Source organism: Chiloscyllium plagiosum, unplaced genomic scaffold (genome assembly GCF_037043375.1).
Source record: "Chiloscyllium plagiosum isolate Xiang-an unplaced genomic scaffold, Cpla_swu_hap1 HiC_scaffold_2, whole genome shotgun sequence".
In the NCBI taxonomy this organism is placed as follows: Eukaryota; Metazoa; Chordata; class Chondrichthyes; order Orectolobiformes; family Hemiscylliidae; genus Chiloscyllium; species Chiloscyllium plagiosum.
Window position 1 is genome coordinate 128,804,518 of NW_028270140.1, and position 17,711 is coordinate 128,822,228.

Here is a 17,711-nt window from a genome sequence, read left to right on the forward strand (position 1 = left end):
TCAAAATAAGACACCAAAGACTGACTGGATCTGTCAGAGATCTGAACAACAAAAATTGACCGACGTGGACAGCTTGCTCTATATTCAAAACAACCAGCCCTAATGGATTGCAACAAGCCACTGCGAGAAAGATAACATTTTAGAGTATACCGACCAGAATGTTGAGTTGCAAGGATCAGAACGGAACTGCTGTTAGTCGCCATGCTTCATCTTGGTATAGAGCTCAGTTGCTCCCTCCCTTTATCGTCTTTGGCACGATAACTCCCACATCCCACCATAAGACCACTGCCCTGACCTACAAGTAGTGCTCTGCTGATGAGCTGCCTTTTCTACTCAATGCAAGTGAGATCAGAGGCTGGACTTCAACATCAGGCTGAACCTGAGCTTCAGGCTCTGACCATTCAGGGACAGGGAAAGACCCCTATGCTACCCATCTCTATGCCAAAATTAGAAGCTAAAGTTCTCAGTCAATACAACAGGATCTATGCTCATGAAGAGATGCTAAATATATATTTATATTCGTGAAGCTGGTAAAAGCCAATTTTATGGGAAAGCATATATTCCATTCTTGCTTTCTAGCTCATTGAGTGATTGTAAAAGCATTAATGAAAAGTAATTAAAAGTGGAAAGGCGACAGATTTGTATATGACATTTACAAGTCCCCACTGCAGTTATTTCCTCATACTGTTACTAAGATTAGATGCATTGTACTGAATTAAATGATAGAAAGTGACATTACACTGTGAAATACATGACCTTCACAGTCAGTTAATCAAAGCGGTCTTTGATTTAGTTTAACAATGGAGTCAAAACTCAGCAAGTGACTAGAGCTGACTAAAATACAGCAATGGCATTAAGGACAGAAATAAGTTTCAAAATGCACTTTACTCTTTTCTCTTTGACTTTTAAGCTTAAAGCCAAATTGAACAATTTTAGCCTGCTTTGGATGATTCATCGACAGACAAGGTGGTTGGGACATGTGAAAATCCAATCACTGCTTAACAGTCACTAACCTGAGGTAATCCAAAATCAGAGCTTCATTCATCTATGAATTACGTGCACTTTCAGATGTGTCAAGACTGAGAAATCTCAAGGTACGTTTGGATATGGCAACTAGTTCAATCAATTCAGGCTTTAACTCAAATTCTTTAAAACCCAAGTCATGAGAATTCTTGTCCATAGTGAAAATCTATCCTTACATAAAACAAAGAACTGTGAATATTGGAAATTGGGAAACAGAAAAACTCAGCAATTCTGGCAGCATCTATGGAGAGAAAAGGGTAAACTTTTCAAGTCTAGTGATCTTTCTTCAGATCCATCTCCATTCTGAAGAAGGGTCACTGGACTCGAAATGTTAGTTGTTTCTCTCTCCACAGATGCTGCCAGACCCGCTGAGTGTCACCAACAATTTCTAATTTTGTGACAATTTATTCTTCCCTGAATCCAATAACCAATAGCATATTGGAGTATTCCACATAGTCTGGATCAGATACTGAATAACTAAATATCTCACTGAGGAGTTGCCTTGCTTCTAAACTTCCAAAACTGAATACACTATCTTGGAACCTATTCAACTTTGGAACTAAGAAGTTTGTTTCCCTCATAACACAAGTTTTGATGGACCAACCTCAGATATTAAGAACTAAGTAAGGTACTAAGCAAGCAGCACAATCTGCCACAGAACGCACAAGAAATCGGAGCAGGAGAAAACCATTTGACTCATCAAGCCTGCCTCTTTATTCATTACAATCATGACTTGATTTCAGGCTTCAATTGCACTTTCCTGCCTATTCCGCACATCCCTGGATTCCAAGAGATCAAAACTCTGTCAAACCCAGCCATTTTGTATTCACTGATTGGGTATCCACAACCCTCTGCAGCAGAGAATTCCAAAAATTCACAACTCAGTGAAAAACTGTCTCCTCATCTCAACTCTTTTCGAAATGATTGCCTCCTTTATTTCAAATTCTCTGATCAGCAGAAACACTCTCCAATTGGCTAACTCATCAAGCCTGTTCAGAATCTTGTATGGAAGGCAAGGTTCACACCTTTAGGACTTTCCATGACGTTTCGAACTTATTTTGTAAGGCTGACACTTATTGCCCACCCCAGTGGCTGATGTGACAAGTATGCCAAAACAGCATTGCTATAAGTCAGATCGGAGTACAATGTTGCAATCAGCAATTAGAAGTCTATAAATTCAGGAACAACCACTTCAATTACAATCCACTTCAAACTCTGGACGTACTATGAGTGTTTATATACCCAGAAGTCAAATCATTCAGTTACTGCAATTCCATCCATCAATATTTTCTGATACAAAAATGGAAATCTGATGGATGGACTGACATCAGAAGCTCACTTATGAAAAGTAACTATCTCAAAAGGTGCCAGAAGCCCAAGTCATGCAAAAGAGTTTTCATAAAGCCAATCGTAAGATTGACTTTTCCTCAGGTGTCCTGAACAAATATTCCTAATTCTCTATACCCACTCTCCACTTGTCGAACAATTTAAAGTACGATGGTCTTGAATGTTTTGGTGCTGTCTGAAAAACAGTCCTTGCACTAAATTCCTGGAATTCGAACATAGCAGAGTCAAGCCTTGCCATAGGACATGTATGTAACATCTTATTGAAAGAAGATGGAAAAAAAACTACTCACTTGTTGATTGTCCTTCCGAAAGTAACTTGTACAAGAGCAATAAGTGTCTTCCTGACCCACTTAAACACTGTAAAGCAGAGGTTAACAAAATGAAACATAGATAGTTTGTTTATTAATAGCTTGTCTTCTTTCAAAAGAAAAAAGTGAGGCAAATCCGTGCTCTACAAGGAATCACTGAAAACCATTGCATGACTATATCAAATATTCTTCAACAGATATTTAAAGCATTATTTACATGCAACAGAAGTGAACTCATGCTAATATGAAGGTCACAAAGGATACAAATTTCTTTATGACATTTCCATATCTAGGATGTCTCACAAATCTTTACACTGTATAAAAGGTTATATCTAACAATCCTTTTTCCAAAGGAGATAGAATCAGGCTTCACCCGGAGGCCCACAGAAGATGTTACCCCAGTAGGGTGACAAAACGTCTGGAAATGAACATTCCAGCTTAGCGAGCAAACCTATATCCTGACTTATATTCTGCATAATAGTCATTTTTAAAAAAACGTTCTTCAGGATACGCAAACTTCCTTTCTCATATACATTTCAGTCATGACTCAAGCAGTGCCAAGCAAACTGAGGGAGCTATAGGTTGACAAGTTCCTTGGTTTTGATGGTCTTCATTGTAGGGTCTTAATTGTGGTGGCTACTGAGATAATAGGTCCATTGTTGCTAATTTATCAAAATTCTGTCTATACTTCCCACTGCCTTGGGAAAGCAACCAACATAATCAAAGACCTTCCCACCCCAGTTATACTTTCTTCAACTCTCTTCCATCAGGAAGAAGATGCAAATGTTTGAAAACACATCAACAGATTTAAGAACAGCTTCTTCCCGACTGTTTTCAGACTTATGAATGGACCGCTTATATACTGGAGCTGATCTTTCTCTGCACCATCTCTGTAGCTATAACACAATTATTCTGCATTCTATTCTGTTATCCTGATGTACTTATCTAAGGTATGATTGCGCTGATTAGCATGCAAAACAATATTTTTCACTGTGTCTTCGTATATGTGACAATACGAAATCAAATTTATCAGATTAAGTTTGCTTTCGACACAATGATAGGTGGAGGGACAGGTAGTGTTGAACAAGCTGGGAAGCCGCAGAAGGACTTAGAAATGTTAACAGAGTTGGCAAAGAAGCAACAGATCAGCCACTGGGGTGGGCAATAAGTATCAGACTTGGCATATTGCAAAACATTTTTTAAACTTAAAGAAAAATCCTAATGGTGTAAACTCTGTCTTCCATACAAGATTCTGAATAGGCTTGATGAGATAAACACTGAGATAGCATTTATTATGCAAGATTAAAGTGCTTGGGATTGGGGGAAGTATATTGACATGGATAGAAAGCTGGCTGGCAGAGAGGAAACAAAAAGTAGGAGTTAATGGGTCCTTTTCAAATTGGCAGGCAGTAATTAGTGGGGTGCCACAGGGATCGATACTAGGACCCCAGCTATTCACAATATATATTAATGAGTTGGATGAGGCAACAAAATGTAACATCTCCAAGTTTGCAGATGATACCAAGTTGAGTGGGAGGGTGAACGGTGAGCAGGATGGATAGATCCTCCAGCATGATCTGGACAGGTTGGGTGAGTGGGCAAATCAATGGCAGATGCAGAATAATTTGGATAAATGCAAGGTTATTCACTTTGGAAGCAAAACCAAGGAAGCAGATAACTACCTGATTGGCTGTACATCGGGAGAGGGCAGTATGCAGCAGACCTGGGTGCCCTTGTGCACCAGTTGCTGGAATTAGACATGCAGATGCAGCAGGGGGTAAAGAAGGCAAATGGAATGTTGGCCTTCATTGCGAGAGGTTTCGAGGAGCGGGAAGCGTTAGCACAGTTGGAATGGCCTTGGTGAGGCCACACCTAGAAAATTGTGCGCAATTTTGGTCTCCTCTTATGAGGAAGAATGCTCTTGCTCTTGCAGAAGTATGGTGAAGGTTTGCCAGGCTGATTCTGGGGATGGCAGAACTGACATAAGATGATTTGACTAGGTTAGGATGGTTTTCGCTGGAGTTCAGACCAGTGAGGGGAGATCTCATAAAGACTTATAAAATTCTAACAGGTCTAGACAGGTTTGATGCAGGGAGGATGCTCCCGATGGTCAGTGCATCCAGAACCAGGGGTCATAGTCTGAGGATTCAGGGTGTACCATTTAGGACAGAGGAGGCATTTCTGCACCTAAAGAGTGGTGAGCCTGTAGAATTCATTATCACAGGAAATAGTTGATGCCAAAACCATTGAATGCATTCAAGAGGTAGATAGATTTAACACTTGGGGCAAATGGAATCAAAGGTTATGGGGAGAAAGCAGGATCAAGCTATTGAGTTGGACGATCAGCCAGGATTGTGATGAATGGCGGAGCAGGCTCGAAGGGCCGAATGGCTGTCTCCTCCTCCTATATTCTATGTTACATGGAACATATTGTGGGCAAGTGTGGTGTTATGCAATTTTGAATGAAGTAGAGGCATAGACTATTTTCTAAACAGAAAAAGGCTTCAGACATCTGAGACACAAATGGACATTGGAATCAGAGTTCAGGATTCTCTTAAGGTTAACGTGAGGCTCGGTTGACAGTTAGGAAAGCAAATGCAATATTAATATTCATTTCAAGAGGGCAAGAATGCAAGAGTAATGATTTACTTCTGAGGCAGTATAAGGCTCTGGTGAGACTGCATTTGGAATACTGTGAGCAGTTTTGAATGCTGTATCTAAGAAAGAATGTCCTCACCTTGCAAGGAGTCCATATGAGGTTTGCAAGAATGATCCCAGAGATAAAAGGCTTGTCATATGAGAAGCTGATAAGAACTTTGGGTCTATTTAGAAGGATAAGGAGGAAATCTCATTGAAACATACAGAATACTGAGAGGCCTGCAGAGTGTGGATGTGGAAAAGATGTTTCCACTAGGAGAGACTAGGACCCCAAGGGCATAACCTCAGAGTGAAAGCACAACCTTTTAGAACTAAAATGTGGAGGAAATTCTTCAGTTATATGGTGGTTATTCAGTGGAAGTCATTACCACAGAGGGTTGTGGATGCCAAATCATTAAGTGCATTTAAGACAGAGATAGATAGGTTCTTGGTTAGTAAGGAGATCAAAGGTTACAGGGAGAAAGCAGGAGTATGCAGTCGAGTTACATATTAGCCATGATTGAATGGCAGAGGGCCAAAAGACCTAATTTTGCTCCTTAATATGGCCTAATAATGAATCTTTGTTGAATTGATAGGCAGGGAGTCCCAAAAGCACATGTGTTTTTACATTTTATACCAATAGCCAGTGATCAATTATACCAATGATGAAGACATTGAAGGCGTGGGAACTAAATTTGCAGATGACATGAAGACAGGTAAGAAAATACGATGCAAAGGCATTGGAGAATGCAGACTCATAAAAGTAAAAGTACTCAAAATGCTAGATATGTGAAATAAAAACATACCTGCTGAGCTTCTGCAGCATGTACTGTTTTAATATCAGATTTCTATCAGCTGCTGTGTCTTGCTTTTATATCACTAAAAGTGTAACTGCATGTCATTTCAAGGAATGCTTGCTGTAGAAACATTATCAGCTTTTCTGAAGACATTTTATTCAGCTGACTGTTAAGACTTGCACTGTGGTCTTATCAAATCTAATTATATGAAGTCATTAAACAGCAACACTGCTGTTGGCCTTGCCTTTTCAAAATGCAAGTGATAATGGATAACGATTACAATGGATTAATCACTCGTGTTTTTGTTGGCAGGATCATGCAAGCTGTAAAAAATTCTAATAGAAATTGATTGATTGTTCAATTGTTGATTAGCAAAAAATTATGGCTGCTGTACTTGACATGTGAGTAAATCAGAGTCCTGGCACTTATAATCATGAGCGGCATGGATAAGTTTAGAAAATCTGAGGGGCATGGATAGGATAAATCTGAGGGACACGGATAGGATAAATAGACAAAGTCTTTTCCCTGGGGTGGGGGAGTCCAGAACCAGAAGGCATAGGTTTAGGGTGAGAGGGGAAAGATATAAAAGGGATCTCGGGGCAACTTTTTCATATAGAGGGTGTTGCATGTATGGAATGAGCTCCCAGAAGAAGTGGAGGAGGCTGGTACAATTACATTATTTAAAAGACATATGGTTGGGTATATGAATAGGAAGGGTTTAGAGAGATATGGGCCAAGTGCTGGCAAATGGGGCTAGATTAGGTTGGGAAATCTGGTCAGCATGGATGAGTTGAACTGAAGGGTCTGTTTCCGTGCTATATATCCCCATGACTCTTTGACACGCTTATGACAAAATCACTAAATACACCAAACCTTGGGGCACTCCAAATAAGATGTCAGTTGAGAGTTAAATATGCTATTGTAATTGTCAAAAATTAACAGATGAGTAGGCAAAATGCACCAGGTTTGCTGACTCAGTTTCAATTCCATTGTTTGCTGTTGCCCTTGACTTAAACAAGATGATTCACCTTTCATTTCTTTTGGGTATGGCACTGATGGTCTCAGCCTAAATTACAGTCAAGTTCTTTCACAATGAAGTTTGGACCCACACCCAGAGGCAGGGATGTGACCAGTGAACCAAGGCTGATCACAGTACTTGCATCCCAGCCACTCACAGAAAATTCTTTTCAGTATTTCAAACTGAAAGATGGAGTGCAATTTATCTCAAGAAATGACAAATGGAAGACTGTATTAAGTTTACTTACTTCCCCTGAGCTCAAAGATTTCTCCAATGAGCATGAAGCAAGGTTCAGCAAGTGAGTCTCTTTTGCTGTCAGTCTCATCCCCATAGTCAGATAGATCACTATCATCCTCGGCCTCCTCCTGAGGACAGTCATGGAGAAACAATAATTAAAAAGTATATTTGGAGGAACTCCTGGTGCACACAGCTTCTGCCATCATTGACAGACTTTAAAATGAAAGATTACCTGCAGACTGAATACAGCTAAGAATCCATCATTTCTACAAGGATATCATTAGCTCCTTATGCACATCTCAGGAAATGCTAATTTTGCCATTTGTAGGTCATTTCTAATTCATCAGAATGTGAGAATTATTCACACAGTTACTCACAGAAGACAAATGGTATATTGGCTTTCATAGCAAGAGGATCTATGTATATCAGCATGGATATTTTATTGCAATTATACAATGCCTTAGTGAGACCACGCCTGGAGCACTGTGTGCAGTTTTGGTGTACTTCTGAGGATGGACGTCTAGCTATGTATGGTGTGCAACAAAGGTTTACCAGACTGACTTCTGAGATGGCAAGACTGACGTATGAAGAATGGATCAATTAGGACTATATTTAGTGTAATTTAGAAAAAAAAGAGAAAGGGTTTTATAGGTTTCTGAGAGATCCCAACAGGATGAGACAGGGTAAACACAGAAAGGAGGTGCCTGATGATTGGAGAGTCCAGAACCATTTAGGATATGGAGTAGGGTTCAGATGGAGAGAAATTTCTTCAGAGTGGTGAGCCTGTAGAATTCTCTGGCACAGAAAGGGGTTCAGAATAACCCACAATGTTTTCAAGGAGGAGTTAGATAGAGTACTGAGAGTTATAAGAGATGAAAGGACATGGGAAGAAAGCAGTAATGGGGTACTGAGTTGAATGGCACAGCAGGTTTGAAGGGCTGAATGGTCTACTTGTATGCTTCTATTTCTGAGAAACTGTACTACCAAGATGGTTAGAATAGTCATAGAATCATAAAATCCCTACAGTGTGGCAACATGCCATTCGGCCTAACAAGTCCATACCGACTCCCGAAGAGCATCACACCCAGACTCATCCCTCTACCCTATCCCTGAAACCCCGCATTTCGCATGGCCAATCCACCTAACCTGCACATCTTTAGGTTGTGGGAGGAAACCGAAGCACCTGAAAGAAACCCACGCAGACATGAGGAGAATGTGCAAACTCCACACAGGAGTTGAACCAGGGTCCCTGGTGCTGTGAGGCAGAAGTGCTAACCACTGAGCTACTATGCTACCCCCCATCAAGTAGCATAACCTTACCTATCAATGTCCATAACTTAGTTGGGTCTGGATTCTATCAGATCTCCAATGGTCTGTCTGCAGTACCCACCACAGAGCTCTGGCACTGTAGGATAGTTGGCACTGCCAGCTAATCTAGCTGGTTGGTAGCTCCATAGGAAGGGACCTCCTCCCCAACGAGGAAGAGTTCTACTTAATCCAGTCTGCATTAAGTAAGCCCTCCCACAGTGCTCTACGGTTGTAGGCCCGGCACAATGCACAACAATGTCCAGACCCAACTAAGTTGTGGACATTGATAGGTAAGGTTATGCTACTTGATGGAGAGCAGTGGGTTTTAAAGTCCATGTGGTAGGAAGGAAGAGGAGTTCTGTCATCTGAGAGTTGCCCCTAATTGAAAAATGGGACCTTCCAAAGTAAGTATCCACTTGTTTCCTGTAGTTTTGAAAACTAAAAACAAGGCAGGTTGCCCACGGCACCCATTTTAGGGCATGGGAAATGCAGTCCCTCTCTTCACCAGATTATGACAGGAGCATGTTATAGTTTGGGCTAATTGTGCTTTTAACAAGTTCAATTGACCTTCCTTTATTTATTTAATTATGGTAGATGTACTGTTCATTCTGGTGCCTGGTCTCTGTCAAAAACACACACAGCGAGGGTGGTGTGGCTGACTGTGTACTCTCTAAAAGTGATGCTGGCATCCAGTGTAAATAATTAAGTTTATGTAGGAATGAAATTTTGGTCATTTTTGTATTTACAAATATTGCCAAACTCTTAATGGTCGTATATCTTCATCACAAGGTTGGGTGGGGAATAGCATAGTGGCTCAGTGGTTAGCACTTCTGCCTCACAGCACCAGGGACCCTGGTTCAACTCCTGTTTAAATTACTTTTGTCAAGTTAATAGTCCTGCTGAACATGATAACAGAATTCATAATCTATCCAATTAACAAACATTATGAAGTTTAATGAGGGATTACAAAGCTCATTGTTAAGCCAAAGTGACACAAAATAAACTGTGTTATGTAGTTTCTTTTCAAGTCACGCAGTGATTTACTGACGTATACCTCTTGATGAGAGAAGAAATCGCCAGGGAGCCTCTCCAGAAAGGATGACAGTGAGAAAGTAGATTTCTTCCCTTGCACATCGACAACTTTAAGGTATTCTGGAGAAGGACTTAGAAAACCATAAAGTGCCTCACTCTGGCACAGTCTCTCATCTGTAAGAAGCTTCTGTAGGATGAAAGTATACGAGAGAAAGTAGCAATGACAAAAAAACCCAGAGGACAGTAGTTTTCTTGTTTACACCTACAAATAACCCACTGTATTTCTTAAAATAATTGACTTTTAAAGCAATAAACTCTTCCTTCACTCTTGGAGTGAATCAACATCCATCTTCCAAAAGCTTTGGTAAGCCGTTCTCATAAATTAGCAAAGATGCAGCTAGTCAGAAATCTTTGAGGCAATGATTTATGGTTAGACTTTGATGAATAGCTTGAAGTGGATCTTAATGTCATGCAATGAATACTCTAAGTCATTATTTTTAATGGCATGTCTCTAACAGTAACAATCACCAACATGAAAAACTGGTTTACTCAAAACATTAAATAGCTCTGAATATGCTGCAGAAAGATGGTACACTTATTTTTTCAATATATTCAACTAAAGAAAGAATAGAGTTTATTTTGGTGTTTGCCTTGAACAGTAACATTCAAGTCATTGCACGATTCAGAAACTGAAGCTCTATTTAGACCTTCAACACAAAGAAAAAATTAACAAATGCCCACTGACCCTGGAGCTGATATTGCATCGGAGGTTCGGAGTAAGATCACTAACCTGATTCCTGGAATGCATTATGAAGAAAGGTTGAGCAGGTCGAACCTAGGCTCATACAAGTTTAGGAAAATGAGACACAATATTATTAAAACATGTGATTTTGAGAGGCGTGGGGGAGTGCTTAACAGAGTAAATGTAAAAGAATGTTTCCACTAGCAGGGGAATCTAGAACTGGGGCACAATTTCAAACTGAAGGATCTCTCATTTTGAGGAGGAATCTCTTCGTTCAGAAGTCTGTTAATCTTTGGAATTCACTAACTAAAACAGCAGTGGAGGTTGGGTCATTAAATCTATTTCAAGACTAAGTTAGATTATTGTCCTACAAGAAGGTCTAATGTTACAGGTGGCAGGCAAAAAAGTAGAATTAAAACTACAACCTGATCAATTATGATTGTACTGAATGGTGGAGCCAGCTCAAGCGGCCAAATGGCCAACTACTTAAGATATGGCAGCTGCAAAATCAATCTTTTCACAGATGTGGAGAATTAATTTTGCCCAAAACACAACATTAAAGAGAAGAATGGAAGCAGATTCAGAAAGCCATCAAACACCCAGAAGTATCTACAGAATAAAAAGTGATGCTCAGATACAGAAATTGATCATCATCATTTGAATCCTGGAAGTGCTGGATGTCCTGGATGTGAATCCTAAAGAAGGGCTTTAGGATTCTAAAGAAACGTCCTAAAGAAACGTCGATTCTCATGCTGCCTGGCCTGCTGTGTTTTCCCAGCATCACATTTTTCAACTCTGGTCTCCAGCATCTGCAGTCCTCACTTTCTCCTAGTGAATCCTGGATATGCCCAGATTCAATTTAACACTGGTAGTTGTTTTAATGAAACGAATGGAGTTTCAGTTTCTGTTTCCACTTACCTGTAAGAAATTATTCAGCTGATTTTTTGACTTGTCCAGGAATTTCTGATCAATGGATTTAAAGGGCAGCTTACTCATTGATGGTAGCTGCACTTTCTTTAACATCGGAAAACACTGCAAAACACAAAATCAAACAGTTTACTGCTTCAACATTGCTGGATCACCACAGGGCTAGCACAAATGTAATTTATTCTTCAAATCCCATTACCTAAACATTGCAGGAATCTGCTCTTTCACACTGAACATTTTTACGCACCATTTCACATTGCATATATGGGACTGGAGCTCTCAGAGCAGTAAAAATATTCTTCATTGGCATAAGTGTACAATTATGCTGGAAGTAATATCTATAAACTGCAGAGAAAATAATGGGCATTTTACAGCTGCACTCCTTTTTATTCCCACCTCGATTATTGTGTCTGTTTGATCAGACAAGAGGGAGATGATATTCAAGTTGTGAAATCAGTTCAGAGCAGCATTAGCTGATACCTAAAATTGGAGATTTACTAAAAACCCAGAGAAATTAATTCCTGAAGGAAGGCAACCAAGCAGTAATCCCTGGGAGATGATAAATTGACAAACGGGACAAACAAATGGTAAATCCAAAACAAAAACTCAAGAATTAATCTCGCTTGTAAAATTTAGCTGTGTTTGTAATCTGGCTGTCTACCATTGCTAACTGAGTTATTACTATGAAGTATTGGTTGTACACAGATTTATTGAAGGCAGTAGTTATTTTTGTTCTACCATAAGAAAATTAAAGAACTAAATTCATTTAATTTAACAACTGAAACTATATGATAAAAGACAACAATATATGGAGCAAACAAAGATTCTAATATTTACTCAGGACATTTCCCCAGAACATACAAACAGTTCTGAGAAAGGGTCACTGGACCCAAAACATTAACTCTGACTTCTCTCCTCAGACCTGCTGCCAGACCTGCTGAGATTTTCTGATTTTGTTTCAGATTTTCAGCCTCCACAGTTCTTTTGGGATTTTTTTACCCCTCGAACATTAGCCTGGGGTACTAGGAGAAAGTGAGGACAACATATGCTGGAGATCAGAGTCGAAAAATGTGGCGCTGGCAAAGCACAGCAGGTCAGGCGGCATCGGAGGAGCAGGAGAGTTAACGTTTCAGGCATAAGCCCTTCATCAGGAATGTGGTTGAAGAGGTTCAGGGCAGAGGTGACAAGCTGGGGATGCAGTGAGAAAGAGACTCACAGATCCTTGTGGAGGAAGGAGGAGAAGAATTTCTTCAAGGTGGGCATCCTCGGAAGAGGTTCATAGTAAGCTTACAGCAACTGGAAGAAAGTGAAGACAGCAGATGCTGGAGGTCAAAGTCGAAAAGTATGGCGTTGGAAAAGCACAGCAGGTCAGGCAGTATCCCAGGAGCAGGAGAGTCAACATTTTGGGCATTAGCCTTCACGTGGCATGTGAATCACATTCCTAGTGAAGCGCTTCTGCCAGAAACGTGGATTCTCCTGTTCCTCGGATGCTGCCTGACCTGTTGTGCTTTTCCAGCGCCACACTTTGAGCCTGAGGTACTAATCCAGTAACATAACCATTACACCAATGCCCCCTCCTAAATATTCTACATATTCACCATCCTGTGTGAGAATAATTCCTTTGTGGATTAAATTGCAACAGGACTCAATCCAGTTTTATAATCCTGCCCCCACATTGTGGATTTCTTGACTTGTGGGGAGGAATAGAGTCTCTTCAGTGAAGTTACATATCCTTTTGGTCATTCAGAAATATAATACAGAAATGTAAAGATTTTAATCATTTCTGGCTTCACCAATGTAACTATCAGGTATTGGACAGTTGTTTTTAAATGATTTGTTAGATCTTCAATATATCTTCCAGAACGGAAGAATAGAATTTAATGCAGGTGCGTAACATAAACCTAAAATGCTACTGGCGGTGCCAATAAAAATATACTAAAGGTAAACAACAACTTTCATTTGCATAGCACATTTAACATAATAAACATTCCAAGTCACTTCACAGAAGTATTTCATAAGGCAAAATATGTCACAAAACCATACAAGGCAATGTTAGGGATAATGATTTGTCAAACGTGCAAAATCTAACAAGTATTTCAAAGAAGGAACATGACGTAAAGAAACAGAGACCAGTAGAGGGAATTTCAGAGCCTAGTGTCTGGACAGTTGAAAGAACAACCATCAATGAAGGAGCAATTAAAATCATTGATGGTCAAGAGGCCAATTTAGAGCAGCATATATACGTCAGAGCTTTGAGAGGTTGGAGGAAATTATAGCAATAGGAAGCAGCCAGACCATGAATGGATTTGAAAACAAGGATGGGAGCTTTAATATCAAGAAATTCCTTGACTGGTAGCCAGGGCAGATCAGGAAACACAGAATTTTATCTTTACTATAGAATGTGAACAGCGCAGACAAGAACAGTATTTATTACCCCTTTCTAACTGCCCTTGAACTGAGTGGTAACGAAGCCATTTCAGAGGATAGGTCAGTCAATCATATCACTGTGAGTTTGGTGGCACACGAGCCTTCAATTCCAGATTTCATTAATTTGATTAATTGCGAACATTGCTCCCAGCAGAAAAGTTCAAGCCTCTGGATCACTTGTTCAATGATATTAAAAGTACACCACCATTTCAGTCACACCAATGGACGAACAGCATTTGGTGCAAATTAGGATGCTGGCTGCAGAGTTTTGGATGATCTCAAATCTTTGAAGGGAGATACTGGAGGTTAGTTAAGAGTGTGCTGCAACAGTTAAGTCTGGAGGTAGTAAAAGCAGAAATTAATTTTCAACAGCAAATGAACCAAAGCAGCAATGGAAACAGATGACATTGGGGAGGGGGAAATTGATGATCTTAGTGACAGTGCAGATGTTAACTTAAAGAATGGAATATGACAGCACAGTTGAGAACAGTCTGTTTTAGCCTGAAAGAGAAGTCAGATAGAGGGGTGGAGCAGGTAGTAAGGAGCCAGTCTTCCCAATATTTAATGGGAAAATATTTCTGCTCATCCAAACTGGAATGTCAGCAGTTTAGTATCGTAAAAGACAGTGGAGAGGTCCAAATAGCTATCAGGTGAGGTAAAGTGTAAATGTACATGCGTAACATGTCTTCAGATGTCTCTGCTGAAAAGTAGCAAACAAATGAGAATTAGGAATGGATGCAAGGAATAATGTTCGGGGATAACTCCTTACAATTCTCTGGCTACAACTGGATAGATGAAAATGGAGTGTGATTCTACTCAGTTGAACGATGGTGGAAAGGTTTTAGAGAAAACCCATGTTAACAGCCGTTGCAAAGACTGTATAGTGGTTCAGAAGGATGAAGATAGCCGGCCCTCATCACAGTCACACAGGATGACATTTGTGACAAATACCTCACAGAGCTTCCTATGTAGCGTCTGGAACTCGCTAAGCTTCCTGGTTACTGCCCAGCCATTATGTTCAGGTTCAGACAAACTCAACTTTACTGTGACCGAGTAGCAGGGCATTTGCTCCCCATTCTCTTCCACAACCTGTCCAAGAAAGAAGTAGAAAGAATGTTGACAGATGCAAAGGCAATTCAACAAAAATCATACAGTTATCATTTTCCTCTTACATCAGTCTATTTACCTACACAAGAATAAAATTACACTTGTGGGGAATTCAACACAAGTTTAGAAAGTTAAAAAAAGTTATCTAGTCCAGTCCATTCTACTGATGATAGCAAGATCCAAAGGTGGTTTAGTTGTCCTTTATATAAAGTAGTTGCTAAAAACAAAGTCCCAACATCAATGAAAGTGAGACATCAGAACAGATAATAAACTACTTACACTAGAAATGGGCAATTTCATTTATAATAGCTCTCAAGCAAATGAACACTATTTTTAAACACAACATGGACAGATTCGCCACAAAGTAGGAAGATGTTAACTTTAGCAACCTTGCAGAGAGTGAATTATGAAGACAAAGGGATCCAAACATCCTTATAACCAAAGAACCCTCATAAATCTCTAGTTATTCAAAGAAAAAAAACAGTATATACTTCACTACTTCAATTTTATTTTGTTACAGCTTTTTCTGAGGTAGTCTCTCAGGATCAAGGATGATTTGCTTCCACTGAAGTCTGATGGATTTTTGAGAGGATTGTTAAGTCCAATGCATGATCTGCAGATTGTTCCACATGCAAGTCTGGTACTTGAAGGGTGGGGAAAGTGAGGCATTTGAGGGCTTGAATGCTCTCTGATGCCTTGATTTCTCCTCTGCATGATATGTACAAAGTCTCTCTGTGTGTTCAGTCCCTGTGCAAATTAATCTTCTCCACTTTTGTTAGTTACAAGACAAGGTTTCCTATGAGTGAGTGGGAACATTTGGCCTCTACAGAGATACTTTAAGGACACCTTAAAACATTTCTGCTGTTCTTCTCGAGGTCTCCTGCCACAATCTAGTTCCAAGTAGACTGGATCTAAAAGTTGGAGTTCTAAATTAGAGGAGGGCTAATTTTGGCAGTATGAGGCAAGAACTTTCAAAAGCTGATTGGCAACAAATGTTCACAGGTATAGAGACAGCTGGAAAATGGGAAGCCTTCAGAATTGAGATAACAAGAGTCCAGACACAGTATATTCCTGTTAGGGTGAAAGGAAAGGCTGGTAGGTGTAGTGAATGCAAGATGGCTTGAGAAATTGAGGTTTTGGTTAAGAAAAAGGAAGCACATATCATGTATAGCCAGGAGAGATCGTGTGAATCCTTACAAGACTGGAAAGGCAGTAGGAGTATACTTAAGAGGGAAATCAGGAGGGCAAAAAAGGGACATGAGATAGCTTTGGCAAATAGGGTTAAGGAGAATCCAAAGGGTTTTTACAAACACATTAAGGACAAAAAGTGTAACCAGGGAGAAAATATGGCCCCTCATAGATTAGCAAGGCAGCCTATGCATGGAGCCACAGGAGATGGGGAAGATACTGTTTACTGTGGAGAAGACTATGAAAGATATACAATGTGAGGAAATAGATGGCAACATCTTGAAAAATGTCCATATTACAGAGGTGTTGGTGTTGAATGCCTTTAAACGCATGAAGGTGGATAAATCCCGAGGACCTGATCTGGTGTACCCTAGAACTCAGTGGAAAGCTAGGGAAGTGATTGCTGGGCCCCTTGCTGAGATATTTGTATCATCAATAGTCACAGGTGAGGTGACAGAAGACTGAAGGTTGGCTAACATAGTAGGAAAGGTTTTCAGCAAAAGACAGGGAACTATAGATTAGTGAGCCTGACGCTGGTGGTGGGCAAGTTGTTGGAGGGAATCCGGAGGGACAGGATTAGGTGTATTTGGAAAGGCAAGGACTGATTAGGGAAAGTCAACATTGCTTTGTATGTGGGAAATCATGTCTCACTAACTTGACTGAGTTTTCTGAAGTAGTAACAGAGAATTAATGAGGGCAGAGCAGTGGACGTGATCTATATGGACTCCAGCAAAGCGTTTGACAAGGTTCCTCATGGAAGACTGGTTAGCAAGGTTAGATCTCGGAATACAGGGAGTGCCACAAGGATAGGTGCTGGGTCCACTACTTTTCTTCATTTATATAAATGATTTGGATGTAAACATAGGAGGTATGGTGAGTAAGTTTGCAGATGGCACCAAAATTAGAGATGTAGTGGACAGCAAAGGAGGTTAGCAGGTCAGGCAGCATCAGAGAAGCAGGAAAATCGATGTTTTGGGCAAAAGCCCTTCATCAGGAAAGCTGGTGACGGGCTGAAGGGTTTTTGCCTGAAACATCGATTTTCCTGCTTTTCTGATACTGCCTGACCTGCTGTGCTTTTCCAGACCACACTCTTGACTCTGATAACTCCAGCATCTGCAGTATTCACTTTTGCCTCGCGAAGAAGATTACCTGCGATTACAACAGGATCTTGATTAGATGGGCCAATGGGCTGAGAAGTGGCAGATGGAGTTTAAATTAGATAAATGAGAGATGTTGCATTTTATATGCACTTAATGGTAAGGTCCTGGTGAGTGTTGCTGAACAAAGAGACCTTGGAGTGCAGGTTCATAGTTCCTTAAAAGTGGAGTTGCAGGTAGATAGGACAGTGAAGGCAGCGTTTGGTATGCTTTCCTTTATTGGTCAGAGGATTGAGTACAGGAGTTGGGAGGTCATGTTGTGGCTCTACAGGATGTTGGTTCGGCCACTGTCGGAATATTACGTGTAACTCTGGCCTCCTTCCAATTGGAAAGATGTTGTGAAACTTGAAAGGGTTCGGAAAAGGTTTATAAGGGTGTTGCCAGAGTTGTAGAATTTAACCAATACAGAGCGGCTGAGCATGAAGGGGATGGTTCCCTGGAGCTTCGGAGGCTGAG

The 17,711-nt window shown here is 40.3% G+C and overlaps 1 protein-coding gene across 2 annotated transcripts in view; it reads right to left on the minus strand.

Moving 5' to 3' along the window:
* Positions 1-17,711, minus strand: part of snx25 (sorting nexin 25) — a 230,848-nt gene that overhangs the window by 18,705 nt on the left and 194,432 nt on the right. For both annotated transcript variants that reach the window (XM_043705938.2, XM_043705929.2), the window contains exons 13-17: positions 14,755-14,892; positions 11,368-11,481; positions 9,730-9,894; positions 7,378-7,495; positions 2,661-2,727 (exon numbers count right to left, since the gene is read on the minus strand). In XM_043705938.2, the coding sequence (XP_043561873.1) occupies positions 2,661-2,727; positions 7,378-7,495; positions 9,730-9,894; positions 11,368-11,481; positions 14,755-14,892 (602 nt within the window). The remainder of the gene's footprint in view (positions 1-2,660; positions 2,728-7,377; positions 7,496-9,729; positions 9,895-11,367; positions 11,482-14,754; positions 14,893-17,711) is intronic.